This window comes from Siniperca chuatsi, linkage group LG10 (genome assembly GCF_020085105.1).
Source record: "Siniperca chuatsi isolate FFG_IHB_CAS linkage group LG10, ASM2008510v1, whole genome shotgun sequence".
Taxonomy (NCBI): Eukaryota; Metazoa; Chordata; class Actinopteri; order Centrarchiformes; family Sinipercidae; genus Siniperca; species Siniperca chuatsi.
In genome coordinates, this window is record NC_058051.1 from 6,836,449 (window position 1) to 6,861,734 (window position 25,286).

Genomic DNA, 25,286 nt, shown 5'->3' on the forward strand with positions numbered 1-25,286 from the left:
CTAAGACAACATGCAGTTTCATTCCAATGAACATACTTCTGTGTGTGTCTCTGTTTGCATGTTTGTGTAAATGTGTGTATGTATACACAGCCGCTGAAACCAGGAGAGAGTGGTTATGTTTTCCGAGGATGTATGCTAGTTTACCCAGAGAGGAAAAACCAAGCAACAAACAACATCCACAACAAGTCTTAACAGAGGTAATGAGTTATACTCCTTCAGCCCCCCCTCTCCCCACTCTCTCTGTTTGCTCTCCATATGGTGTTGGTTGGTTGTGTTTTTGTATTCTGCAACTCTGTTTAGTGATTTGGTGAGGATCTCATGCTTGGCTGGGAAATACAGACCACTCAGCATATTTGGTACATGCACGTACGCATGCATGTGATTACACACACGCACGCACACACACACACACACACACACACACACACACACACACACACACACACACACACAAATCCATTAATACAGGCACATTTGCAGATGAACAGACGAAAGCACGACTAAAAACACACACACTTTGCTCTGCCTGATCACTCCCTTATGCCACTTATTTACAGTTGTGCTGGTCACCGCAGAGTTGAAACTGTCACTCAGAATCAGATTCTGTTTTCACATGTGGTGATTCAGACCACCTGTTTAAAAAACAGCCATCATGTTTGACAGACGTGTACTTTATGGCTTCACCAGAGACTTGATTCACAAATCCTATTTTGACAGTTACTTGTACTTGTGATATGTGTTTGTGTTCTAACAGTGAAAATGTGAAAGTTTTAGTTGGTGAGGCTCTGTGACTTTAAGGGTGTGTCATTGTCTGTAATGCTACAATTTTTCCTCACTGGTTTTGTTTTTCTCTACTCTGTGTTTTGAAGTACAGCAGAAATGTCAAGAAAATAATCCACAAAAGTAGTGGTAACTTTAACAACTTAGACATCTTTTAAAGAGAGAGTTGTATTTTCAAGAAAGGAATTGCTTTTTCAAAACAAAGGAATGTCATTTGAAGATCAAAAGAAATTCCAATTACCAGTAATGAGACTTTTCATATACAGGAAATCATTATTTGAAACTAGACAAAGAAATTCTTTTGACAATCTTCAAAATGAATGATAAATATAGAGAACTAGAGTAAAAATTGAGGCAATCAGCATTAGGTACAAGTTTATGTAGACTCAGCTTAATTTTTTTCCCAGTTAAATGTTTTTGGGGACGATTTTTTTTCTTTCTTATGTGAATCGAGGATCTAAGGCTAGAGGTTGTTCAGATTGTGAAATCCCTTGAGGCAAATTTGGGATTTGTGATATTGGGCTATATAAATAAAACTGACTTGACTAGAAAGTTTACTCCTAATGTGTGGATGTCCAGTCTTAAGATCTTTAACCACTCTGGTTCTGTTCATATGGACAGAGAAATATGTTTTCTTGCACAGTTTATTAACATCAACAATTAACATCTCCATTCTCTAACCTGATACTGTATGCAGATTTATTAGTCACTTTATTAATCATAACCACAGCAGATGATCGATTATTACTTTGCTGGCCATTTACCAATATTGCTAAAGTTTAGAGAAACTCATTCTCAACAGTCCATTTTTACAGTCACCATCGTTTATATTATCATTTAAGAAAGCCTCCCACTGACTCACACTGACTACACAGCCCTAACCTCAGTAATAATAATTAATATTTGTGTTTTTTGACAAATTGTTTGATGTTATATGGTTAGAATTATGGCTATTAATGTATTTTAAAAAAGGTCATATTATTCAGAGAAATATTAGCTTTTTCTGGGTGAATAAATGTTAAAAAGGGAAGCTAAAGGGCAACAACAATGTTGAGCTTTTCATCAGGAGTCATAACACCATCATGTTCATCAAGCACATCATGTTTAATTAGGAAAGTAGTTTAAAAACACGCACACAAAGGGAAACCATTTACTGCATACTACCGTTAGAAACATTTAATTTTCTTAATTAATTAATCAAACAAATAAGTAACCGCAGTCAGACAATATTATCATACTTAGTTACTTACCTAAGTTACCTAGTTAGTTACATACGCAGTTACCTAGTGTTTCTGTAGTGGTAACAAAACAAACAAAAAATATAGGCTGCTAAGCTCCCTGTGCGCTCTGGGGAAAATATTTCGCCAAACTCCCTTTTAAGAAATATGATATATTAACAATTCCTTACGTGTCGAGAAACACAAGATAAAAGGCGTCCTATGTTGACAGTCTTCTTGTCAATTTGGCATCAATTGTAATCCATAAAGATAAACTGTATTTTCGCACTTAAATACTTTCCGTGCTTCACATTTTGGATTTTGTCGTCTCAACTCGCTACCAGCCTCCATTGGTCAGCTTCGCTATTTTAGTTGGAGAAGAATGAGAGGCGAATACGGTAAGATTTCTCACTTAAATACTTGCTGGTTGGTGGATCAGATACATGCTGAATTAAACACAGACTCATAACACTGTTAATTCACCTATCATCAGTGTGTGTGTGTGTGTGTGGGACGATTTGAGGAGTTTTTTCGTTACCAAAGTAACTACCTGGTTTGCTGCTTCCCGTTTGGTGCTTGAGAGATAGTGTATGTGCAGACTGTAAGAAACATTTTTTTTTACAGCAAGGTTTATTTTGTTTATTTCTATGGTTTAAACATGGATTTGTTGTTGACAATGTAGCATTATCAGGGGAAAAATATGGTGTGTCCTCTGGACGCGTCAACAGTGAGTTTACTGCATCCTTTCAGTCAGTCAACCTCTCCCTGTAGTTCTTCATCATCCGTTATTGATGTCAGAATACATCAGTAGGGCTGTCACGATTATTTAGTCGATTAATTGTCAAACAAATAATTACAATTAAAGATTTAATGGTCTTTTTTTGTTCATTTTAGGGCACTATTATCGTATATGCCTAATAGTTTAATAATAGACATACACCTTATGAAGAAGAAAAGCCATTTATTGGCTTTGAACATTGGAACATGTACATGGGGTATTTGAAAGTAAACATTACCCTATTTCTAGTAGGTTATTCATTATTATTCAGCATTTTAATTCTACTTAATTCTCCGCCTTATTTTAGTGTTTACTCAGAAACTACTTCTATCTGCTCACCTTGCTTTTCCCTTCAGTTCTCTTTTCCTCACACACACGCACACACCTACACCTGTCTCTCACCGGCTTGCCCTGCTCTGCCTCTTTCTGTTTCTCTTTCTGTTGACTTTCTTCGTCAGCAGCATGTTTTTATAAAGTCGCCCAAAAAACGCAACTTGAGTACTGGATTTTTTCACCTGCGATTCTGTTTTCACAGCAGCAGATGAGCCGCTTGTGGAGGAGGCTTGTTGCTAATGACACAGGCTATTGGAAAGATCAAAACCAATGTGGTACCGAATGACATCGGCACAAACAGGTGCACTGACAAGCTTTTACTAATACAGCATAAGTAGGTCTACATTAAACAGGAGACTCTCACTGTGTTTCTTTGCAGAGCATGTTGGATTGTCAGTAGACTGCACGGGAGGGGTAGAATGAGGGGAGATTATCTACTAGTTAATCGATCACCAATGGCGTCGTCCTCTAAAAATATAAAATTAAAAAATACTAAAATGGGTCGCCAAATGTACTTTGGTGGCCGTTTATATAACTGGACGGCCGCCCAAGTAAAGCCTATGTGTGGGAAACACTGAACAACGTTGAAATAGTGATGGAAATATGGCCTTTTGTTAGTTTCATCCAGCTGTTTTTATACAGGTAATAATTGTAACAGCCCTATAAACATCAGTTGATGGTGGAAGCAAACTATGCTCCCATAGCTACCTAGACAACCTTGGTAAGTAATCTGGACGTTATAGACATCCCACCCCTATGACTAATACATGGAAATAAGGTTGGAAATTGGTGTCCTTTATATTCTTTCTGTGCTCCTATTTTCCCCATGTTTTTGTTGTTCATGTACTATATATTATCTCATTTGGACACTGTGTATATTTCTTTAACTTTCTGTCAGTCTGCTCTATCAGTTCTTGGAATTGAGAGGTAAGCGTGTTGTGCACAGCATTGATGTCTATGTTCTCATTCGAGTTCAGCTATGTTTTATGTACAGGATGTGCTGGAGCGGTTAACTAGAAAAGAGGAAAGGAGAGAGCGAGAGATGGAGGGATAGAGCAAGTGATGAGTCACTTTCTCTGTCAGACACTGTTGTTTTCCACTAAGCCCTGTTATTTTCGCTCATAAATGGATGCCAGGTAGTGGGTGGAAAAAGAGTCTCTTTTTTGTTTTCACATTTGGTGTAATTTTATAATGGGGGCAGACTGTGGTTAAACTTGAAACATTTGCATGGACCTGTCCCTATGTAACCCTCTTCTCTGTCTTTATATAGACCAAAACACGTATTGTGAAATTACTTGGCATAAGATTAAAATATGTGGTTTGCTACACTAAAATGTTCATAGTTGTTATAATGCTTCAGTATGTTGTGAGTTCCTAAAAGTTTGTCAACTTACAATGCAAATGGAGACAAATTCCCTGTCTCTCTCCTTAAATCTGGCCACTTGGGGGCAGCGGAAGTACAACACTGACATATTATCACCTTATAAAGTTGATATGGCATACATGTTACAGAAGAGTTGCCTGTTTACACATCCACCAGATATGGAGCAATATTAGCATTTATGTGTCATGTTTCTGGCCACCTGATGAATGTAAATCCAATATTCACTCTCTTTTAGCTCTGTTTTGGTCACTCCACTAAGTCCTGAGGGAAATGTCTGGCTCTTTAATCTGCTAAATGTTCCACTATGTTCACAGCTAGTTGCTAACTTTGTTTGCTGTTTGGTGCTGGACAGGTAGTGTACAGTGGGTTTATCAGAGCTTTTTAGCTGAAAATAGCTGCCTGCTGTGGCTGAAAACAAAAACTCTGGATAAAGGCATGCTAAATATGTTAAATATCTACAATGTAAAATGTAATGAATAAAATTTAAAGACAAATTATGCACCATTTTATCACCTTCTCGCCCCTCATATTTCACTATCCACAAACATGTATTTTTTTATTTGTGTTGTGTAAAGTCATATCCACAAAAATATGGAGCGATTTGCAAATATGCACTTACTCTGTAGAAACGTATTTAAATTTCACATAAAATTAGGTTTTACAAATGTAAATAGTTTTACCACAAAAATACATGGAAAGTGATATTTACGCATTTGTGGATCCAAAATGGGTTTTGCAGATTTGTAGATTACTTCCTGTCAGCTTGTGGGCCACGTGACATTTGTGACTTCCATCCTATTTATTTGTGGAATTTTGTCCACTTTGTACCGCAGCAGATCTGTAAAAAAGAATCTGTAAATTGAGGTGCAGTTACTAGCTACATCAGTAGGTGGCGAGGTTCCCTCACATGAGCCTACAGAACTACAAGCTTCTAGAAGAAGGCTGAACAAGTCATCGTACAACAGGAGAAAACTAGCTGGCTTCTACCAGGAGGTGAAAGACAAGGTGGAGCAACTTTATTTAACCCAACGGTTGTGATTCAGCATCAGGTTCATCATTGTCATCTCCAGGTGAGTGTGCTGTGCTGTGCTGTGCTGTGCTGTGCTTACTTGCTTGCTTACTTACTGGCGTTACCTACAGTTTGCTAATGTTAGTGTTAGCTAGCTGTGCCAGTGGTGTACAAGCTAGCTCATGTGAGATCATTTAAATTTGGGGTCCTGTTTCAGAAAGCGGGTTTAGTGAAAACTCTGAGGGAAACTCTGGGTTTTCAGTTCCAGAAAGAGAGGTAACTTAAACTCTGGATCAGTTACCGTGGTAACTGACTGCGAACCTAGCCTGCTCGCTGGCAGGTTTTCCTCAACAAACCCTGAGTTTCTCTGTGTCTCCTCCCTCTTACAGAGCCAGGCACGCTGTTTCATTTCCTCACTCATTCAGTTCGTATCAAAGCACGTATCGAAGCACATTAGTTAGCGGAGGTTTACTGTCAGAATCTAAATCCTGGTTGGTTATTAGTTTGTTACTCAGGACAATCTGAAGTTACCACTTTTATGCGCAGTCACTTCTTTGAACAGAGTTTTTTGCCCTCCATTTCAATAATACACAGCATCAAGTCAGCTCAAAATAAAACCTCTGCATGTCCTTCTGTTTTTATAACACTGTGACTCTGTGCACACAAGACAGCTGTCAGTTTGTTAGAGCAGTTCCACTAAAATGTTTATTGCACATAATGTGTAATCTCAGTTTAAATGGTAAAGAAAAGTTAAATGCTTTGTAAGCCATGATGTCTCTGGTGTGTTTCTGCTACATGATTATGGGAATGATGTGACTTGTGGATTTTCACCGAGATATCGCCGACCCTTTCATCCCTTTCTTTCTCTCGTCTTCTCAGCAGCACCTTGGCCTCATCTCTCCTGTCCTGTTACCATCACCGGACTCCAAGCCACCATCAGCACTGCATTCTACTGCTGCTGGACGTCTCTGGACTCTTCTCTGATTTTCACACCATCTAAACTTTTCTGTACAAGTGTATACTTTACTTTTGAATAGTTTATCACCATGTATGGAAGCCCATTTCTACCAGTAAAAGGGAAAAAAAGAGGAAAACTTAGCCTTGATTAAAAAACTAAAATCCTCAGGTTAAGTCAAAGTTATGAGATAAAAAGTGGCGCTGTCTTCAAAGGTCCCTTCATCACCTCTCTGGCCTAACCATGCAAATGATATGCAATCCTAAATAAGGTAACTATTACAAGTGACTTTTGTAAATGTTAGATATCATTATCTTTTATTCAGTCCGTCATTGCAACTAAACAAATTACAACATTGCTGTTAACCTAGCTTTGACAATATCACGCCACTGACTAGATGGTGTCCCTAAAACGAAAACACTGTCAGTACTGCTGCAGTGAGTTGCTTGTTACTCAAAGGCGGCTACATCAGCTTTCACAGCTTTTCACAACTCTTTAATCAAGAGTTAGTAAGTGTTGCTATAATATCCTACATGTAATATAACGTTAGTGCCATGCAGACCTACAGTATGTTGAAAAATCATGCAGATATTGACTTGTACTGAGTTGTCCTCACTTTCCACTTTAGCTAACTATTCTGGGACACATGCTAATGCCATACCGATTATTCTCAGTAACAAGCACCTCGTATGCCTAGGTGGCACAGCTAGCATCGATAGCGTTGATTATTACATGGATATCTTATCTACTTGCCGAGTCTGGAACCACGTACTTAGACAGGCGCTTGATAATACGGGCAGGAGTGTGTTAGCAAAATACACCTGTGCTAGGTTCACTGGCATTCAGTTGCAGTGGTAATAACTTTTTATGTTGTCGTACTTCATTAAAATATACACTGTGACTGAAATATTTGGTTACACAGTAGTTTAAGTTTGACAGGAATTTATTTTGCAGTGCCTCAAATAACATAAATTACACATAATAGTTTATTGTTGCCATTTTATATGGTGTTTTATTGCTCTTATCACCATTGCAGTATCAAGGTTGTGATAAAACAAAATACTATACCTAAGGATGAAATGCTCTGTTTCCATCATTGAGTGTTTGTTTCAGCTACCAGGTTCAGAGGGCAGCTTTAGAAAATCAGAAAGCCAACAGACTTATTATAAAAATAAAAATAAAAATATAATAAAATGAAATAATTCTCTTTCTCCTTAGTTAAAGAATTTAGAGCATAGTAAAAGGCTTCGTCTTATTTTATCATTAAAATGACTGAAGATGCTTGAATACAATAAAATACAAACAAAATATTTTTTAAAAATCAACTGTATAGATTTTATTTATTTAATCACATTAAAGCTTTAATTTTATTCAACACTGAAGTGTCACACACTTAAGGTCATGGCATGTGCCTGAGGAAGACGTACAGTGAATGGAACAGGAGAAGGTAGTTAATACAGGAAATGCTTAATTTTGACAAATCACACAAATACATTTAAAAGCCCAAAGTTTGGAAGAGCTTTGAAAATAATATCTGGTGCTGTATGTGCGGGTTGTTCATTGTAAATAATGTAATGCACTTAAGAATACATGAAAATGTCTTCATTTTAGATTGATTCCATTGTCCTCCACATCATGACAGATGACCAGCTAAGGGAGTATCTGTCATCCTATGGTGATTGACTGGCTGTATTTGGATACTGCAGATGGAAAGAAAAAAACCCCAGCAGTCACAAGTCAAAGAACTTTGAGCGACTTAGAGGAAAGCTCTCAAGAAACAAAGGAGATCACGTGTCTGAGAGAGAGCATCACACCCCTCCAAAGAATGCCCAGAAGAATCAGAAAAATTGCGATGGGATGGATGCATTTCAGAGAAGGTGAATTTGTGCAGTTATGCACCAAAAAGGGTGGGGGAACCAGAAAAGAGTGTTCCATAAAAAACAGAACTTGATTGAAAAGGGGAGGGGAGCCTTACTGATTTTGACATTGATTTAACTGACTTTCAGCAGCATTCATTAAAGGATAGTATCACAGTCAGAGAACTGTATGAAAAGACAAAGTTACCTCTCTTACATTTCTGTTTAACCACCAAAAAGAGAAACATTGCCAATGACATAAATCTGGAGGAGGAGAATAGTGATGCAACTGCACAAGAAGGTGACAAGACACGACAGACCTGATATCTAACGCTACTCTTCACACTGCTGTAACAGACGCTGTGGAGGTAAATACTCAGATGTCATTTATGTTGGAAGCTTGCTCATTTGATGCAGAGCTACTCAGCTCACATTATTGTTTATCTCAATTATTTATCACTTCATCTCATAATGTGTCAATTACTTGTATTTTTTGAAGACTGCAAAACTTGATCAAGGACTTGTCCATGAAGTTGTCTGAGAAGTAGCCATTGTCTCTCAGTTTGTCAAATCCAAAACTGGACACACTCACTTCGCAAGATCAGCTACCATCGTTCAATCTGCTGGTTTCCAGTTCTTGGGCCAAACACTGTCTGTTTCAGCTTGGTTCTCAGAAAAATGCAAAAAATGCTTCATTTCAGCCATATGGCCATTTTTTGTTCCTAAATCAAGCATGAGTCTGGCAGGGCACCCACCAGCATTGATCACAGCATCCATAAAGTAGCCAGCGATGATCTTTGGGTCATTGTTTGTTTTGTAAGCTTCAAGCCATATCATCTTTCTAGAAAACCCATCAATGCATCCACTGATTCCAATTCCAAATGGCTTAAGGTTGTCGTAGCCATCAATGTGCCAGACAGTTTGGACCACAGCTGTGGTAAACACGCCTTTGCAGTCTGTTTCTTGACCTCAGATCAACACCTTCACCATCCGATAACTGTAACTGTTTCCCTGTCAGTCACATTTCCATGAAAACAACATTTTTGGTGCATCCATCTTTAACTATGACACTGACCAGATGTTTCCAGTTGCTGTTCAATGAAGGTTACCACCTCAGCCACATCGGTTTTGTACTTTCTACGCCAGAGCTGCTTCTTACTTAAAATCCTTTCAAGGGTGCGTTTGCTTGGTACAATCCCATGTGAATCAGCAAGCAAATGAAGTATTTCAGCTGTTGTAAAGCCACGTTTGAAGTAGTCCTCAATGTACTCAATCCATTTCCGTATCAAACTGAATAGGAGAACACGCCGAAGAGCTGCTACTTTGACTGTTGTGTAAAAGTATCTCTTAACTATGACTTTTTATCTCATAATTTGACTTAACCTCAGAATTTTTTTAAATTATCAAGGCTGTTTTCATCTTTTTTTTTCTTTTACTGGCGGAAATGGGCTTCCATAACAATGTATTTGTTTTACACTTATATTTAAATAAATAACAGCCTACTAGAATTGTGTCTTGTAGTAAACAGTCTTGTATGAACAAAGTATACATTTATTTATACACACACACACACACACACACAGGAATACTGAATTTCAGTTAACTTATACTTTTGTCATGGCTAGTGCCTTGACTCCAGTCTTTTCCTTGTATTTTCTTCCCTTCGCTTGTGTCTCCTTGTCTTCCCCTCTGTCTGTCTGTCTGTCTGTCTCTCTCTGTGTATGTGTGTCTGTGCTGTGGCTGTGGTGCTCCTCTCTCTCCCCCGGCTGCCTGAGTTAATGCCGGCCTGCCTGCCTGCACACCTGCCATCCATCGGCTCCAGTCCAGCAGCACTTAAACTCCTTCTTCCGCTTGCTTCCTTGCTTCAGCCTGTTTGGTACCAAGCACTCTTGGCCACCTTAGTATATTGAATACTAAGTTTGTCTCTTTGTGTTTTTTGCCTGAACCAACGTTTGTTTCCTTGTGCTTCAGGATCATCTCCTGTTTACCTGCTTACTCTCTGCCCAGCTCTGCATCCACCATTTACCCCTTTGCCCTCCACCATCACCAGCTGGAACCCTCATTCACCCTCTCATCATACATTCCAAAGCTTTTTGCAATAAAGTCCTTATTTGGTCATCTAGCCCACGAGTTTGTGTTAACATAACTTTGATGTAAAATGATTAAAGTGTTCTTAAAACGAATGCACTTTTTGTTCACTCTTTGGTAGTAACACAAAGTAAGTAAAAGACAACACTTATGCCATAATTTTGATTATACTTTGTTCATACAAGACTGTTTACTACAAGACACAATTCTCAAAAGTAGGCTCATATTTATTTAAATATAAATGTTAAACAAATGCATTGTGATAAACTATTCAAAAGTAAAGTATACACTTGTACAGAAAAGTTTAGATGGTGTGAAAATCAGAGAAGAGTCCAGAGACGTCTAGCAGCAGTAGAATGCAGTGCTGATGGTGGCTTGGAGTCCGGTGATGGTAACAGGACAGGAGAGATGAGGCCAAGGTGCTGCTGAGAAGACGAGAGAAAGAAAGGGATGAAAGGGTCGGCGATATCTCGGTGAAAATCCACAAGTCACATCATTCCCATAATCATGTAGCAGAAACACACCAGAGACATCATGGCTTACAAAGCATTTAACTTTTAAAGTCACTTTTTTTAACCATTTAAACTGAGATTACACATTATGTGCAATAAACATTTTAGTGGAACTGCTCTAACAAACTGACAGCTGTCTTGTGTGCACAGAGTCACAGTGTTATAAAAACAGAAGGACATGCAGAGGTTTTATTTTGAGCTGACTTGATGCTGTGTAATATTTGAATATAAGGGCAAAAAACTCTGTTCAAAGAAGTGACTGACAGCGCATAAAAGTGGTAACTTCAGATAGTCCATGAGCTAGCTTGTACACCACTGGCACAGCTAGCTAACACTAACATTAGCAAACTGTAGGTAACGCCAGTAAGTAAGCAAGCAAGCAAGCACAGCACAGCACAGCACAGCACAGCACACTCACCTGGAGATGACAATGATGAACCTGATGCTGAATCACAACCGTTGGGTTAAATAAAGTTGCTCCACCTTGTCTTTCACCTCCTGGTAGAAGCCAGCTAGTTTTCTCCTGTTGTACGATGACTTGTTCAGCCTTCTTCTAGAAGCTTGTAGTTCTGTAGGCTCATGTGAGGGAACCTCGCCACCTACTGATGTAGCTAGTAACTGCACCTCAATTTACAGATTCTTTTTTACAGATCTGCTGCGGTACAAAGTGGACAAAATTCCACAAATAAATAGGATGGAAGTCACAAATGTCACGTGGCCCACAAGCTGACAGGAAGTAATCTACAAATCTGCAAAACCCATTTTGGATCCACAAATGCGTAAATATCACTTTCCATGTATTTTTGTAGTGAAACTATTTACATTTGTAAAAACTATCAGTTTAAGTGGAATTAACATACACTTTACAGAGTAACTTATGCATATTTGCAAATCGCTCTGTTTTTTTGTGGATATGTCTTTACACATCACAAATACAAAAATCCACAAATGTGCAATACATTTTGCGTGTAAAAATTGATCAACAAATGCGGAAATATCACTTTACATGTATTATTGTAGTGAAACTATTTACATTTGTAAAATCTATAAAATGTTTATGTGAAATTAAATATGTTCTCACAGAGTAAGTTATGCATATTTGCAAATCGTTCCGTATTGTTGAGGACAATGACTTTACAGAACACAAATTTAAATACACATGCTTTCTTCCATAAAAGTGCTTCAGCGATATAAGAGTTTGACAAAGAAAATACACAAAAAAGAAATCAGCCTTGATTTGTCTGTTTGAAATTGGAATTACACAAATGTATAGGTTCAAGTCAATGTCTTATAAAGGCTACAAAGAAGATTTTTACTGTAAAGCCCCTACAAATGCACACAGGTGTTTCCTATTAAACTGGCTAATTCAACCTCTGCTTGTGTTGAAGTTGGGTGGAGCTCTAATGGGAGTTATGTAAGGCTAAGCTCCATTTGCTCATGCTGACGTGCTGCTTGTTACGTAGCGGGAATGGAGGTGAAACGGGAAACTGCTTAAATGGAGTGCAGGCGGTATATGAGGTGGCAGGTATGACACTGAATAGGTTTTAAGTGTTGGAAGAGACAGTATAGTACAGTACCTTTTCCATTTGGATTAATTCATGCCAAGCCATGTGAAATATGTGTTTGTTAGTCTATATTGTTTACAACACTGTTCGTGAGCCTATACGTGGTGTTGCTGCACAGAGCCGTTGATTCAAGTTCTTATAAGCAGCACGTGCTATTTTGTGTGCCAAATTGAAATGGAGTGGAAACCAAGCCCGTGTTGCTCAAACCGGCACTATATCGCTCGGGTTTTGGAGCACATCCTAAGGTAATCAAAATCCATGTACTAATATGATGCAAGCTGCACTGCCCCAACAGGTGCAACACAATCAACAGCACAGTGAGGGAAATATCAATCAAGCACTGTCTGTGCACACTCATACAATCCAGAGGAGAGGTGTAATAAAGCAAAAAAAGATGAAAACGCTTGTGTGGGTAAACCATGGGTGTGAAGGGACTTTAAATTTTGCATTTTATGATGGGCACCTCATTTGGAAGTTAACTTGGAAACGTAACACTAAGGCTAATGGTTGATTGTGAATATACACAAGTACAGATTAGCAGTCAGTGTTGAAAGTGTTGACAACTCTTTGAAGAGAATATCATTATCATGTCAAAATTACCAAGTGTGTTATGTTTTCGGTGCCATTTGTCTGTCAGCAGGATTACGGAAAAACTACTGGCCTGATTTTCATGAAACTTAGTGGAAGATGTGTATGTAGCATGGGCCAAGGAATAACCCATTAAATGAAAAACCCATTGGAGCAGATCCATGGCAAAAAAAATACTTTAACATATTTTATGGCTGTGCTAGCTTCTCTGTCCTCTCCTCTGTGTGTTTGACTGAGGGTGGGGCTCACCTCCTACTAACACACTAACACACAGAATATATTCTTTTTTTAAAATGATAATAAAAGCCCCCCAATTCTTTAGTAATGAAAAATGAATTATTATTATATTAAAATTATTATCCTTTATGGCACAGTACGATCACTCACAAAAATGTGAAGGATTACTTCATTACATTAGGCCTACTTCATCAGTGAGAATATTTATAAACTACCTGTGTTTTTAAAAAAATATATATTCTTATGATAATTGCCTAAAAATCATGTGAAAATGCATAGTTTTTAGTCAAATAACACCCCAAAACCCCCACGACCACATACTACTGGTTGTGCTTGTAGATTTGCATATCATAGAAGATTGGACGATTGGCCTTGGCGGAGGTCTGTGCTCTCCGAGTGCCCTTCTAGTTGTACATAGTTTAGAGTTAGAACAAGTTTCATGACCCTAGAGTCCATAAAATTCATTCATAATTTCTGACAGAAAAGGAATGCCCATCAATCTGAAAAAAGAAAAGGCTAACTCTGTTGCTTAACTGGTCACAGACATGGTGACATGTCTCCTTATAGAATACTGTAAGATTGTAATTTCACAGTGATCAGTTTAAACAGAGCTCTGGGGTAACACCAGAAAAGTTTATGATCTCATGGAAGAAGTGAATATTTAATTTGCCAGAGCCCTGCCGGTCTGTGCTTGATTGACACTCTGGTGTTGAAGATGCCAGCCTTGAAACCTCTATTGAATACTTCTCTATGACACTGGATAGGAAAGAATCGAGAAGTATTAGATTAGTGGCAGAATGTATGAAACTGAATCAAAAGACAGATGGAATGGAATTGAATTGGATAATAGGGGTTTGAATGGAAGCTTATGTCTGTGTTTGGGTCTGAAGGAGCTCTTTCAAGAGGCCATTTGCACTCCATTAAGCTGCCTGTGAGAGTTTCTCCTTTTATCACAGTGGCTAATCTCTGGCCTGGCCACTGCACTGTAACCACTTCTTTCCCGCCAACACCACCGCCTCGTCTAAGATTATGTGTGGAAGCCACTGTAGAGAATGGCATTCATCGGCATTCATTCATCTGTAGTAGTAAATATCTGGTAGCAGTATACTACTACTAGGGCTGCAAGGGTACGTGTTTTCGATTTCCTTGCTTTGGTACCCCCTGTGACCCAATTACTGTCAAAATAGTCTATTTATGTCAACTACTCACACAAGCAGAATAAAAATTCTAGAGTGCGAGTTTTACCCCGAAAGTTTTGCCAGTAGACCAGTGTCTATCAGCTGTTGCATGCTAGTCAGCTTAGCCCGGTTAGACCAGCTCATATAGTGCTGCTGCTAAAATGCTTGAGCCCTGCTACAATGTGCCTTCATGTGTGCATTTTAGTCAGTCCGTTGTGCCTGCCCTGTATAAACAAGTGCAAGTTGCATTTGTTCAGGAATTATCAACAGTTCACAGTGTTACGATGGAGCATTGCTGACATTTTTTTCTTATTCACAACGTGCCAGTCTTTGAGTGCCTTAACTGTTACAGTAAGAATTATGGCCAATGAGCCACTGTTGAATGTTTACATTTTTCAAAATAACTGACGAAAATGCTATTTTCTGTTAGTTTTCCCTGCTGTACCGAAAACGTACCGAACCGAGACCCTAAAACCAAGGTACATACCGAACCGTGAATTTTGTGTGCTGTTGCACCCTTAACTAACCCTTATTCTGGATTTCCCAAGTGAACACACATTTTAACAGATAACCATGTTCAGACTCACAGTCATCATGAATGGCATAGTGTCATGTGTTTTTTGATATACATATGTATATGACTCCACTACTCATTAAGTATTTGTTTCTACACACACTGTGTAGCTTAAATTTCCCCACAGCCTATCCTCAACATCTTATCTATTCTATGGAGCAAATTGTATTGCTTGGCAAATTACGCACCAGCAATTTCTGTATTCTTTAATGTTCATCCATCACACGACACACACACACACACATACATGCCTTAATTTGACAGGACCTCTACGAAGAAACATAAACACACTTGTCTCAAACAGCTTATATTATATAAGTCTGTTTAATATTTCTGCTCTTATCTGTTTCTTAACTGAAGATATGGAGGTTGATAAAAGGTTTTTACAGTTGGTGTCTCATTGAGGACTCAACACATTCATTTGTGTTCCCAAATCACATCTTAACTCATTCCATTTGTCTTTTCCTGGCCAACTGAGTAGTCACATCAGTCTCACTGTTACCTTCACATAGTTCTTTAAGGAAAGATCATTGTTTTATTTCTTAGACAGTTTATAGTCTTTTGATAAAGATATGGTTAGCCTACCATAAATTCCTTCTTTTATATGCTTTTTTTCATCTTCCTTTAAAGAAGGCAGATTTCATTACTGCAGCTTTTAATTTTTGTGGCATTTTAACTTGACCTTTAGTGCTGCATTTTCTGTCCTCTCCTTTCTGACTCACCAGCTTACAATGAGACACTTACATTGTAAAACATGTAAAAGGCAAAAATAGCAATGTTAAATACAGAGTTTAACTTCAGATAAATACAAACAAAAGCGGAAAATACAGTTTAAAATATTTAAACAGATCCTCAGTCCCCATATGGCCTGTATGTGCATGTGTGAATGATCAGGTATACATGTGCTTAACTGTGATACCTTGCTTTGATTACAGTCATTAAAAATTGAGGTCTGTGTGGTTACACCTCAAGGTTGTTGTGGGAAATCTGAAAGTGACACTTGACTCCAAACACAAAGCTGCTTTTATTCTGCAACATAGTGAAGAAGCATCCCTGTGTAGATTGCCATAAAATTAGTACATGCCATTATAGTATCCACCCTAGATACTTGCAGTCCACCTCTATCTGAACTACAGCATAAAACAAATACTCTGTGTCCTACGTCCCACATTCCACTGTCTTTCAGCACCCACACCCTACATTCTGTTTTAAGTTTTATTATGTCTTACACTCTTCATTATGTGATACTGTACAGTTAATTTTAGTTATTAGTTTAAATAAACCTTTTTTTTTTACCCTGCAACAAGTTCTTTGGAGCCTAAATTTTTAACAGGGACTATTATTTATCCATCCTTCATCACCCACTAGAATGAGAATTTTGTCAGTGACGATAAAACTGAAAAGAAAATGTAGCTAATCATTTTTAATACTCCCTATTATCTTGAAAAAGTCAGGCTCTTCTCCTTCAGTAAGAGGCCCTTCTGCTTCACTGAGTGTTCACTGAGTGCCAGGCCCCTCCTCCTCTCTTTAGCAGCTTGCCAAGCCACATCAGGGAATGTGAAAGACTCTGTTTTCAAGCCTCAAGACTCAAGATCCATCACTTCAGTTTATTATATCCTGCCCTGACCCTGAACCATGTCCACTATCACAATCACCTTGTTTTTATGAGGCCGTGCTCTTACATCTAATAGGTTTCTGTCTATCTGTGTTATCATGTTTATTTTGTTGTTGAAGTGAATGTTTGTTTTACTGTTGTAAAGCTTGCTGAGAGCATAAATACTCTCCAAATTCCAGTGAAGTTTAAATCTGGGGAGGGGGGTGGGGTGGGGGGTGAAATACACCTGCATACTTGCCAGTCTAGACAAGCTGGGAGGAGTCCCCCACACAATACTGCGATGGAAGATAAACTGATACTTGGCTTAAAGTTGCCATTATAACTATTATTACCTGCCCAACAAAGGTGCTGGCAACTGTACACTGGGCCATCACTGTGCCCAGTGTGTCAAGTCCCAGAATGACAGGAAACTGGATCAGAAGAGGAAAACTTAAGAAGCATGCTTTGGTAAATGTTTGGTGAAAATTTGGATGATTGTCTGTTAAGGATTGTCAATTAATTGTCATACAAATAATTGCGATTAATGATTTAATTGCCCTTTTCTATTCATTTTATGCCACCTTTATAGTATAAGCCTAAAACCGTATTTTCTCAAATAAAAGCTGGTAGTCAAATGAAAACCAGGTCTTAAATAATGGCTAATATAACAAAAAAGTGGTTTAAGACAGTTAATTAAGGACGCTTGATTTTATTTTCAAAAGTTAATATACAATGGGGAAGCACAAAGCCATGTTTCCATCCAAGCATTTTTTCTTTGTTTTTTTTTTCTCCTTTTGTTGATAAAGAGTTTATGCAACACATGGCGATGGAAACATGTTTGTTGAATAAATAATTATGTATCGAATATTACATGCCAGATCAGCTGTTTAGTCCGATTACATTGCACAACAACTGGGTTTAAACATACTGAAATTAAGCAGCAAAGGACTGTCTGTAAATGATCACCAACATAACTTTCACCAGAGCTGTCAAACGCACTGCTGCACCCATAGAGGAGACTCTATTAAATCACTATAAATCATCTTGCTTCGGAAACCAAGGAATATGGTCTTATATGAGCTGAAGCAAAAAAAATCTGTCCAATAGCAGTGAGGTCTTGATAGCAAAGCTCTTTTTTCCCCCATGTTTTTTCCCTGAAATTGGAACCTTGTGCTCAGGTAGACACCTTATTTGCTGATTGTGGAATCTAACGATTGTGCAAAATAATCGCAGCCAGCTCAAATAATCGTGATCATCATGTAATAATTGCGACAGGCCTAGTTGTGAGATAATACTGAGTAGCAGTATCTCTTTCTCTTCTCAATCCACCGCCTGCTCCCATTAACACGTGGAAATAATACTCAAAGGAATTCACCTTTCTGCCTTTAGAGAGGATGAAGGCAGCTATGAACTAGAGTTGCATACCGGGCGGGCTTATCCTGTACTTTTGGCTGTTAGTGGTTCCTACACAAATGGTCTCCCCACACACAAAGCACAACACACTAAGCTTTCAACTTAGGAAAGAACAGGGTTGGATTTCCCTCCAAAGTCCAAGTTAAAAAGGGAAAATGAAAGGATCCTTCTTGTAAGTCCTAATACAAAATGTAATCTAAAACTTGCAAATAATGTTTAATAGAGATTTTATTGTTTTGATTCCAAGAGCAGAGTTCATTTTTCTTAGACCAGGGCGACTCCTTCCTCACTGTGGTTCTTGAAGGTGATTTTACCATTCAATTAAACCTCACAAAATAAAGGTTTCCATTACATTGGAGCATCATCAGTTTTGTTTGAACATTTGGAAAAATACAACCTCAGACAGTTATAATTTTTAGCTTTTCAAGCAGTTGTTAAATGTCACCATGTAAACATTTTCACAGGGAAAATGTTAGCATGCTGACTTTAGCACTTTTTGAAAATTGTAGGGCCGTCAAGCAAATAGAATCACATTAAACAAGCCTGCATGACATCTCTCCTGTATCAGACAAGGTGAACACACTCTAGAGTATCAGTAGGCATAAGATGTTCATGATTTGTCATTATAGTTCATCAAGGTAAATGGTTCTTGCTCTTCATTGCTGCCACATCTCTGTTAACAGAGATTCTGCTTTGTGGATTTGCTGCAAGTTTGGTCACAAAATGGGGTTTGATTTTACAAAACCATAATGGCATATCCGAATAGGAAAATCCTCTTATACACGAGCACTTTGAAAGTAAAGTGTACAAAATTCAATAAATTAATAGCCATTTAGATTGAGATTTTTAGTTGTCAGCTTTTTTTTAATAAAACTTTAAATCTTGCATGCTGTCACACTCTCTCTGTCAAAAGCCACGTTAATATATAATGTATAGTACATTAGATTTCCTAAAAAAGCAACACACTTAAGTTTCTACTGACTTTCCTGTCATGTCAGTTGTCATCATGTCAGGCTTTGGAATACTTAACCCTTTCATTAAGTAATTCACTTGCTTTGTAAAAAGTGTATACTAATTTACTATACAGTAGTCAGTATACTATAATGCAGTGTTTTTAAAAATATATCTTTCTAGAATCCTTTCTTGTGAATCATAATCCACAAGAAATATCAGACTGACCATTACCTTAGTACATCACTGCATCCAGCATGAATTCATACCATAATTCACTGTGGCAGATCTTGGGCATCTGTCCAGACATTAACATTATATGGGAAACACTGCTATTATGCTGCTAATGGCCCTGTGAAATGGGATGGTTGGACTTTGAAGACAACACATTACTGATATATTATACTTTTACTGAAATGGTTGAATTTAATTCAGCCAGAGTAAATTAGGGAGTTGCTGAATAATTCAATCCTATTTCTTATCAGTATTTATATAGCGCCAATTCATAACAGAAGTTATCTCATTGCGCTTTTCCTATAGAGCAGGTCTAGACCGTACTCTTTATAATATTATAATAGAGGTATACAACCAGAGGTACATCTCTCAATTATGTCAGCCTATCTTCAGACTATTTGAGCTAGGAAATTCCCAATACCTAAAGTTCACTGCCCTATAGCATTCCAATGTCATGTGGCTTGCACCCTTAGCTTATAAGGCCAATTTTATTAACATCAAGGAGTCACCAGACCTGTCATCCACCTTATTATTTAGGTCACATGGCTCCAAATGTGACTTTCGGAAACTTCAACTTGTCAGTGTTAGGATGTCTGATAAAATTTCATCTCATGTTTATTGATATTCCTATTGTTTGCAGGTTATTGCTCAGTATCAATGAAGCCAAGCCTCAGTTCCACCTCTTTGCCCATTTTTGGATTAGCCAGTGAGCCTGATATCTAGTTCAGTAGTTGGTGGATACCAAATCAGAAGAAGAGTAAGTATTGCACTTACTGTTTATCCATCAGGAGGCCAAAGACATGACTTTAAATCAGTGCTAATGTTGCTCTGTGTCTGGTGTGTATGTAAATAGGCAATTGTTTGTTAACAATTTCACCATATCAACTCTGTATGTCAATAATATGTCAATGTTGTGTTTACAGCTTGTTCCGTTGCCTCCAGGTGTCCAGAAAGATCAGTTAATATTGCTTTAATTCATATAGTATACTAATATGGAATCCTTAAAGGTGTTATGCACTCACAGAAGAGTATTTTATTTACCCAGAGACTTGTAAAAATGGCCTTGATCAGCAAAGATGGGACAAGGCTATTCAAAATACACTCTTGAACTTTAAAGGTGGGGTATACGATTCTAATCCAGTACACTTGTTTTTGTCAAATTCAGCAAATATCCTCTCACGGTCCGGTAGTTGTACACAGGCCTGGCTCTCTAAATGGGAAACAAACAAAGTGGCTCAGACCGGGCCATTCCAGCCATGATTTGTGTGTCAGGTTACATTAAATGACTTGCCCACGGACATTCACCTTACCTTCTAGTTTTCCAAAATATGCTGTTGTTGTGATGTTAGCTACAGTAGTAGTATCGTAGTGCTGGCTCTGGGAAACCGTCTCCTACTCTTTGGCTGTTAGCTTCGCAGCAGCAACTAACCCACAACCTAGCTAACGTTAGTTACATTACTTGCTGTGTCGTTGTTCGCTCCATATCATGGTATTTGTCATGGTATTGGATTCCTCCAGAATACCCCACCTTTAATTTGTATTTGTAATATTATACCTCACGTTAGACCAAGCTATGTATCAGATTGTTTTCAAATTGGTATGATTATCTTCAGTGTAGATCAAAACAAAAGATGAGTGCTTTTCTCACTATAAACTGGTATTATGGCTTTAAGAAATGCGGTGTGGTATTGCCAAAATGCGACAGTTGTTATCTTATTAATCTCAAAAATTCTAAATGGCTGTAATAAATGCTACATCAAAGACCTCCATCTGCATCTACATCAGCATCTGAATTGAACCATTGTTTTGTCTAACATATTTTTCTAATTTTACATTGTTGGAAAATTAACCGAATTATGGGTCGTAAAACAGAGTTGCCAACAGTCTCATTGAACTTTTATAACCTTTTATCACACTCCCTTGATTTAATGACATCATACAGTGTATTGGTACATTTACCAAGGTTATTGTGCAAATCGAAGTGTAGGAATGTTTGCCCAGAGGTTATTTTTTGTCAGATTCCCTTTGAGTTTAGGTAATACTTTCTCATTTCTGTCTCCTTTCACTCTCTCCTTTCCTTGTTACCTTTCTCTGTCCTTCCCTCCTTCCTGTTTGTACCTTGTTTTGTGCTTTTTTATTTTTGAACCTTCATTTGCCTCTTTCCTCCTTGCCTCCCTTTTGCCCTGTCACTTCATAGTACATCCCTGCCTTTCAGATCTTCCCTCCTTTTTATTTCTTCTTTTATTGCATCTTATCTTTCCTTTTTTCTTGCTCTTAACCTTCTACAATATTTGTACCTCCGCCACCCCTTCTACTCTCTTCTTCTCTGCCCCCTCCTCTCATTTCCTTCCTTAAACTCTTTCCTAGTGTCAGTGATGGCTTGTGCTATATTTGTGGAGTTTGCCCTCACCCTGCTGACCCCAATTATCAGGTTGACCATTAACTTTCAGGTTTCACCTGGTTGGCCCTTTGCCCCCACTCCTCGTCATCACTGACATAGCTACAGGCTGCATTAGCTTTTGCTGCATCAAATATGCAAGCTTGTGAAAGAAAAGAGAGGAAGACAAATAAAGTTATTGGTGTGGTGGGAATAGTGGGAGGACATAGTCATGGCGTGGGAGCGTAGGGAATATTAATGAATATCCGAATCATTGAAGCAGCTTGAGAGTTAAACCGGAGGAAGGAAGGCAGAGGAAGAGCCTGAAGTAGGATTTATGCCTCTGGACCCAGGGAGATTTTGTCTGGAGGAGTGTTGACTGTAAGCTACTGTGTTTGGCTGCTGGGAGGACAATGGAGGAAGCTCTCTTATAGTAGTAAGAGGTCAGTGGTAGCTGCCAGCGTTTCTGGGTTGGTTATCTGTCATATTGTTTCCTTTATATCAGATATTGTGTATCATTTATTCCTGGCAAGTCTGTTTATTCCTCTGGGTTTCTACCAAAAGGTAGCTGAAGTTTTCATCTTAATCAATGTCAGTATTATTTTGCATTAGGCCAATGTTATGATTCATTGCTTGGTAATGTTACAAATATATGCATGCTTAAATACAACATAGTTTTCATTCTACATAGTTTAATGAAGCGCTTTGAGTAGTCAGACTAGAAAGGCGCTATAGTACAGTAAAGTACAGTCCATTTACCATTCTAGGAGGGACATTGGGATGTCACCTGCAAGATAAAAATATACAGAATAGTCAAAACAAAGAGCTAATGATATGTAAAGAGAAAGTATTATTTGTTTTGTTTTTAATAATGGAGTCATAAACCTGTGCTTCATGAGTAATGTATGACTCATGACAGGATATGCCAGCAAATGAATTTAGTATACTTTAAAGGGTATGATTACTTAGTTTTACAATTAAATCAGCATGTATTTTGAAGGAACAAAACAGAATTCCAGACAATCAAAGCAAAGAAAATAGAGGTGGGTTGAAACTAACAAACAAACAGAAAACACTTCATTGACTTTGTTTTGGACTTCATGTTGGCAGTATCAGTCAGGCCTACGCTGGTACTGTCACAATGATCCTGTTCTCTATTCTTTTCTCAATTTTTTTAAAAATAATTACAAGTTGAATAATAGCATTTTTTGGACTTTTGATAAGACTAAGTAAGCAGTTTGTAGACACCTTTCTGCTAACTTGATGGGCATTTGCCATTAGTTTTCGGCGTAATGGTACAATGGTTTTATGGAGTCGCCTATGAATTAGTTGACTGACCAATCAATTGCCTGACATGGAAAGCACCTTTCACTTGTAGACCTTTTACCTAGTACTGTATGTACTAATTTGAGAATATACATATTGGCACCTTTTGAAAAAGAACCTTTCATGAACAGTGTAACATTATCTTTGTATATTGTGTCTATAATACTCCTCATAGCAGCCTTAACCAGAGCCTAGAGGATTTCAACAGAAAATGCAGTCTTATCCAGCCAACGAGGCTCATGGCCTTATTTATATTTGCTGTGCTGGTCAGGATTACTGTACTAGACTTCCTTCAGTCACCATGTCACTAGGGCCTCTCTTAGTCCACAGGTCTGGTGGGTAGGAGACTGATCGTCACTTTGGAATTTGTTGTTCTGTAAACAGCAATGGAAATGTAAGCAATAAATAATTTTCCAATGGTAACTGTTGACAATGGTAACTGTCATTGGAATTAATAAAACAATAAAATACCTCCTTAGAAGGTGCCATTAAAATCCAAGCAAACACTTGAAAACAGTACAGTCATCTATCAAACAAACAATAATTTCAGATAAGCTGCCTTTATGAAACCAAATACAGAAGCCAAATCTGACAATGCGTGGGCTAGAATTTGCACAAAAGTCTGCCATGCCTGGCAACTGAGCTACAGTAGCACTGTATGTGAATGAGGAAAGTGAGCTACTTAACATTCTATGTTGTTGTGGTCTGTTATGCAGTGTTCGGTTGTTTCATCAGGCTTAGTAATATCCATTACTCTATTCATAATACATATATTTTTATATTTATATTATACTATTTATACTCTTTTTGGTTGTCCCTCAAGAAACGATAAATACACACATCCAGTTGCTTTTGCCGAGCTGTTGTTGTAACACACACACATACACACAGACCACACAGAAACTCTCTGTCCTGACAGCTTCACTGGATGAATGCTTAGACAGCTTCGTTTCTTGCCTGAATGAGGCTGCCACAACCCTCATCTTTTCCTTTGGTGTTGGAAATGGGAATGGAGGCTTGTACAGATCTTTAGAGAAAACAACTAATAATGTATCTTAATGTTGTCAGTACATATTTACCTTGGAGTTTGACTTATGAATTAGTTTGAATGTGTGCTTAGGCCATATTTTATGTGATGGAAATGTTTCTCTGTGGAAGTAGAGGGTGGGCTTCTCAGGAAGGACAAGGTCATATTTGATGTTGTTTTTGTTATATATTTAACTAGAAACAGAAAATTAATTAATTGAATTTGAATGCTTGTATAGTTTCTTTTATTTGGAATGGCTCAGTAACATTTTCACTTATGTGAACATATACAAATTACCACTGTGTCTCTAATCCTCGCTACCACCTCTACCTGCTGTCCACCAGATCACAGTTTACGTCATCAGAGATCTGGCCTGAATTAGAGCCTGTATTATTTTACTTGGCCCACCTCTGAGTGAAGGCAGAGGCATCTTCAAAATCAGACAGCTATTGTTTACTTTTACTAACCCCACAATTATAGGAAATTACATATTTTTACATTGCTATACAGCGTTGGATTAGTGGAACAGTGTTTAGCTGGGTGGCATTGTTTGACTATAAGCAGAAAAACTGCATTTTGTAGGCAGTATTTAATGCATTTCAGAAATGTCTCATCTTTAAATTAAGGTAACATTAAGAGCATTCATGGTAACAATGGTGAAATGGCCCTTTACGCCTAGCGAAAGCAGAAATATTTTAACTTAAACTTATTGGCTCCATGAGTGAGCCTCAGCTCATCTGTACGTGCATGTAGAGAGAGATTTGTCTCTCAGTCTTTGTCTCGATAATCTAGGACTGTAAGCTTTCTATCCTACTGTACAATATTGCGCAATCTCTCCTATGGTTGGACTTCTGCCCAAAACACATCAGTGTGTACACCTCACATGCCTCTATGTTCTTTGAACACTGACAAAACAAAACAAAATGAAACAAACTTAGAAGATGAATGGGCTCTGTGTTAGAAATATTTGTCTGTCTCTCAATGTGTATACTTTGCGCAGCCTCAGTTCTTAAGCCATCACAATTAAGCTGTCAGTAACAGTGCTGGGCAGATCTCATGACACCCTTGGGCCCACAAAGACCCATACATTCCTTACAAAGACACAGCTGTACACAATGAAGAGAATTTCCTGACTGTCACATTTGAAAACCTATAAGGTGTTTGCAAAACTTGACATTTTGGCACGAGGGTGGAACTAGAAGAAAGCTCATGTGGTGTGTAATGGAAAGAGTACATTCGCTATACCTGTATTTCTTCAACCATGTGCCCTTGCTATCTTCCTTTCTACATTTCTTGTTTCCTTCACCAGC

At 38.1% G+C, this 25,286-nt stretch overlaps 1 protein-coding gene across 7 annotated transcripts in view; it reads left to right on the top strand.

Moving 5' to 3' along the window:
- The window catches only part of LOC122883488 (vitamin D3 receptor A), a 90,606-nt gene that overhangs the window by 21,687 nt on the left and 43,633 nt on the right, over positions 1 to 25,286 (top strand). The window contains exon 3 of one of the 7 annotated variants that reach the window (XM_044212243.1): positions 91 to 197. The exons of 1 other annotated variant lie outside the window; for it this stretch is intronic. Coding sequence is in view for 3 of the 6 variants with exons in the window: in XM_044212239.1 (XP_044068174.1) it covers positions 12,350 to 12,437 (88 nt within the window). In the remaining 3 variants the exon portion in view is untranslated. Of the gene's footprint in view, positions 1 to 90; positions 198 to 11,548; positions 11,692 to 12,156; positions 12,438 to 14,910; positions 14,960 to 19,979; positions 20,004 to 21,762; positions 22,067 to 25,286 lie in introns of those variants that run through there. 5 more of the 7 variants (XM_044212244.1, XM_044212240.1, XM_044212239.1 and 2 more) reach the window with 5 other exon arrangements.